Source organism: Geospiza fortis, unplaced genomic scaffold (genome assembly GCF_000277835.1).
Source record: "Geospiza fortis unplaced genomic scaffold, GeoFor_1.0 scaffold244, whole genome shotgun sequence".
In the NCBI taxonomy this organism is placed as follows: Eukaryota; Metazoa; Chordata; class Aves; order Passeriformes; family Thraupidae; genus Geospiza; species Geospiza fortis.
In genome coordinates, this window is record NW_005054370.1 from 3,141,715 (window position 1) to 3,146,508 (window position 4,794).

Genomic DNA, 4,794 nt, shown 5'->3' on the forward strand with positions numbered 1-4,794 from the left:
AAATGTGTCACTTGAGGGAAATACCTTTTTAGTAAAACCCATTCAGAGTGCTGTTTCTTTGGCAGGTCAAAATGCCTTGTGAAGAAATGTCTCCCATGCTCTCAGTGCGTGGGGATGTGGACTGAACACAGGAGGATTGGGGGAGATAGAGCCAGCCCTGAAAAGAGCAGTTGTGGCAGGATTTTCCAGCAGTTCCAGGCTTACAGAGCCCAAGACGCTGTTCCTGCAGGCTGTGCCACTTGGTCAGAGCTAATGGAGGGCTCAGCAGTGGCTCTGGTGGGTGGGGGCTCTTCAGAGTAAAGATTGCAGCAAAGGAGCTGGATGACACATGGTCTGGGCACAGAAAGGGGGAGGTGGTGGGAGAGATGGGGACCCATCTGCATTCCCAGTAACTGTTGGTGTGCTCCCAGTGATCCTGTCATAGAGGATCCCACAATCAGGCTGGCTGTGCTGTGCTGCTCCTTAGCCTGCCTTCAAAGTGGGTAGGATGGATCCTGCTGGAATGGGAGGGCAGAGTGGGTGCCCCCAACATTGTTAGAAATGCCTGTGCTCTTCCAGCAACTCTCCAGACCCACCTTCTTTGCCCGCAAGTTTGAGTCGACAGTGAATCAGGAGGTGCTGGAGATCCTGGACACGCACCTCTACGGCAGCTACCCCGCCAACACCCCGGCCCTCAAGGCCTACTGGGAAAACGTCTATGATCGTGTTGATGGGCTCAGCGGTCTCACTGATGTCACCCTCACCTTCTATACAGCCTTCTCCAGGCTGGGGCTCCACAAAGCCTCATCCATCCCGGCAGCCAAGGCTGACAAGCTCTGCAGGTAGGGTATTTTCTGTGGTCTCAACCCAGGCTCCAAATGGAGGCCTTTATCTTGTGCTGGAAGTATGCTTATGCTCAGATATGCAACCTCTCTATCTCTCCAGATTTGAGCCTCGAGGCTTCCCCTCCAGTGTGCACTTATATTTCTATGACGACCATTTCCAGGGTTACCTGGTGATGCAGGAAGTGCAAAGTTTGGCAACTGGGCAGACAGAATCCTTGGAGGTGTGGATGATGCCCCAAGGAGCTCTGAAGCTGTCTGGTCATGGAGGGCAGGCAAACCGCTTGCAAAACCTAGAGGTAAATGTGGCGCTTTTCTTCCTGGCTTTCCCACACTGTGCTGCCATTCCTCCTCTGCCCTACCTGCATGCAATGGGGACAGAAGGACAGAGAGCTGCTGTTGTTTCTGAAAAGAAACCTTTATCTGGGAGTTTGGTTTGTTTGTGAGGAGCTGATTGTTGGTGAGTAGGCCTTTAGGGGATCTTTCAGAGCAGGTGAGATCCAGTGCCTGCAGCTGCAGGAGGCCTTGGCAGAGCTGAATTAGTGCTGGCGCATGATCCATGGAGTGTCCGTTGCTTTGGATGCCAAGGTTTATGTGTTGTCTGTTTTGGGGAGGTGAAACACAGAACCTCAGCTGATAGTGTCTCCTTGCTCAGTGTCCCACTGCTTGTGCTTCCTGTCCCTCCAGGTGGGCACAGAATGGGACCCCAAGGAAAGACTGTTCCGCAATTTTGGAGGCTTGATGGGGCCTTTTGATGAGCCGGTGGCCATGCAGAAGTGGTCACGGGGCCCCAACCTGACAGCCACGGTGGTTTGGATTGACCCCACCTATGTCATTGCCGCCTCCTACGACATCACGGTGGATGCTGAGGCAGAGTTCACCCAGTACAAGCCCCCCCTCAACCACCCCCTGCGCCCTGGCATCTGGACCATCCGCCTCCTCCAGTTCTGGGAGCCTCTGGGGGAGAACCAGTTCCTGGTGGTGCCTCAGACCTTCAACCGCAAGCAGCCTCTCAGGAAAGGTGAGGATGCTCTGGAGTTTGGGGCTGGAAGAGAGGGTGTCCCTGTGGGCAGTCCAAAGTGCTTTCCCCCTGTGTTGGCCCCTGGGCTGCAGCTCATGACCAGGCTGGAGCCAGTTTTCCACTGGTGCCCCTTGCCCATGTGAATCCTTAGACTGAGCTATCCTCTTAGCAGCTGTGGAGAGCCCATTGGCCCACGTCAGTGAGATCCTTCCTGCGGCAGCGTCCTTTTCCTTGTGCTGGACAGGAGCCGGGGTTGCAAAGGAATGGGGTGCTGTGCCCCAACTGCAGTTGGGGGCAGGACCTGCAGGGTGCCAGAATGTTGCTGCACTGCTCATCCCGTCTCTTTTCTCTCCCTTTCCTTCCCAGACGACAGCAACTGGCTGCATGGTGGTCCCCCCCGCAACGAGTACATGGACCAGAACTTCCAGGGCCTGGGCGGGATCCTGAACCTGCCACGCTCCGAGGCGGCAGAGGAGGATGCGGTGCACAAGGCACGGCTGACGGGCAAGGAGCTGGAGGACTGGGCGGATGCTGCCATCAGCACCTTCTGGTCCGCAGCGAATGTCTGTGTCAGCAGCCCCTCTGCCTGTGCTTCCCTGGAGACCTGCAGCAAAACTTCCTGGAGCTCCCTCTCCCCAGACCCCAAATCAGAACTGGGGCCTGTCAAACCTGACGGGCGGCTGAGGTAGCAGGAACAGCCAGAGGGCAGCCTTGGAAGCAGGGAGCATCCTCCGTTTCTGATTTGGGGGGTGTCTCTGGACCACATCACCCTGTGCCATTTGCACCGTAGTCACTCAAGGAAGAGAAAATGGGAACCTCCAGGCAGGGGAAAACCTTCTCCTGTGGGGTATTTTGGGCAGAGAGGCATGAGGTGCGTCTTGCCCATCTCTGCAGGAATGAGCCTTTGCTGGCCAGGGAGAGTGTGCTGGAGTGCCCATCCCTGTGGGGGCATGGCAGGCACGTGGGAAAAGCTATGTGTTTGTTACTCCAGGCCTTGGAGCTTCAGGAAAGGGTGATGTGGGAGGGAGGGATGGCTGGTGAGTGGGCAGGCTCTTGACCGGCTCAGCATCCTGCCCAGCCCCAGACTAGAACTTAGCAGGTTGGGCCCTTGTTGCTGACTGCTGCCCTGGTGGGCTGATGAGGGACTGGGGATAGGCAGAAGCAGAATGAGTCAAAACCCGCCATGTGCACAGAACTGCTGCTGGCTTAGGGTTTACATCTCATCCTTTCCACCCCAGCCCTTTAGTTTGTATTTTTATAAATATATATATAGAAATATATATGATGCAGAAGTGCAATAGAGACGAGACCCCGCATTGGCCGGGAAGTCCCTGTGTCTCCATTTCCCCTGAGACTGTAACATTCCTTGTTCCCTTGGGTGTCCTGGTGCTACAGGACAGGGTACTGGGTCGTTTACATCCTTTTTTATTATTATTATTTTATTATTATTGTTGTTGTTTTGCTGTTTGCCCATTTCCTGCCAAGGGCTGCTGGGGACCTGTAACCTGTTGGCCTTTGGGCAGGGTTGCCCCCAGATTGTGGGGCAGCTGCCCAGCTATGCCAAATGTCTGGAGCCCTGGTATGTTGTGCGGCAGTGAGTGGGGAGTGCTCAGTGTGTGGTTCAGGCCCATCAAGCTGCGCTGTAGACCCTGCCACTTCTGTTTCCACTTCAGCAAAAGGATGCCCTGATCCCCTGCCAAAAGAGCATCCACAGGGCCGATGTCCTGCTGCAGATGAGCCGTGCCTGGAGGGCTGCCCTGTGCCACAGCTCCATGACCTGACATTTTCTTTTCTCCCACGTCAGCAGAAGCTTTTGGGACCTGCTGTGCTTCCCTGGGCAAAATGCAAAGCCGCGAGACAAGGTCTGGCCAGCCCCATCCTCCCTCCGCTGTTTCTGCTTCCCACTGCTCCAGAGGGAATAGGCACCACCTCCTCTTGGGAAGGGTTGCAGTGAAGCATCCCCCTTCCCTGCAGTGCCCCCAGGATGTCCTTGGGGTCTGCCTCTAACATTCTTCTCTCCAAGACTGATGCTGCTTGGAGAAGTCTGGGTTTGGTTTCATCCTGGGAAGACACTTCACAGCTGGGGACAATTTGGAGCCCATCTGGCCCAACTCTGCTCAAAGCAGGGTCTCAGGAGCTGGTGGGGTTTTGCTGTCTCCTTGGATCTGTGCCATCCTAACTTTTCTCCCGTGTCCTAGCTCTCTCCGCCCAGCAGGTCTGATGCCCAGTCTACAAATTTAAGGATGTGGGTGTTGCAAGATGTGTACTGTAAAACAGAGGGGACTGAGACCTCTATGTGTAAGGGCAGGTAGCTGCTGGCACTCAGCCCCCCCTGTCCTGCGCCCACTTCTGCCTGGGGTGCTTTGGGGCAGTGGAGGAATGTGGGGGGAGAAGGGCCACACACTGGAAGATGCCAAAACTCTGTGTCAGAACCATTATATAAAGTTGTCTTAAATATGCAACATCACCACAAATACATCTCTATCTCTACAGTTTGGTGTGTCGGGTTTTTGTGGTGTTACGGAATGGGTGGGGGAAGTTCGGCCGTACCCGGTGAGAGTGTAAATCCCCCCTATGCACCAGGACAGGGGCTGTGACGGTGTTGGGGCAGGGTCGCCTTCCTCAGATGGGTGATGTGTAACCCAAAATCAAGCTTGGGGTTTTCAAAACCTGTGGCTGGAGAGTGAGAGCTCGGGAGTGACCCGAAGCCACGGGCTGAGTCCGGTTACACCCTGGCAGCGGGTGCCCTGAAGGTACCCAGATACTTAGCGTTTACACGGCACTTCATTAAGGTGTTAATCGGCTAATGAGCGGGCACCTCCTGCTGCCTGCGGGGCCAGGAGCCTCCTGCAGCACAGGCCAGCTCTGCCTCTGCAGGAGCGAGGCAGCGCTGATCCCGGCAGTGACCCGAGGCTCGGCCGGCACCGCGGGACTCTGCTAACCGCGGCACGA

General features: G+C 55.7%; 2 protein-coding genes across 2 annotated transcripts in view; both read left to right on the forward strand.

Annotated features, from left to right (window-relative positions):
* Positions 1-4,334, forward strand: part of XYLT2 (xylosyltransferase 2) — a 7,683-nt gene extending 3,349 nt beyond the window's left edge. Inside the window, exons 7-10 of the mRNA XM_005424639.2 lie at positions 559-821; positions 925-1,120; positions 1,509-1,842; positions 2,209-4,334. Of these exons, the coding sequence (XP_005424696.1) occupies positions 559-821; positions 925-1,120; positions 1,509-1,842; positions 2,209-2,531 (1,116 nt within the window). The 3' untranslated portion in view covers positions 2,532-4,334. The remainder of the gene's footprint in view (positions 1-558; positions 822-924; positions 1,121-1,508; positions 1,843-2,208) is intronic.
* Positions 4,335-4,367: 33 nt separating this feature from the next.
* Positions 4,368-4,794, forward strand: part of LOC115948274 — a 6,293-nt gene continuing 5,866 nt past the window's right edge. The window contains exon 1 of the mRNA XM_031059930.1: positions 4,368-4,395. Coding sequence (XP_030915790.1) covers positions 4,368-4,395 — 28 coding nt within the window. The remainder of the gene's footprint in view (positions 4,396-4,794) is intronic.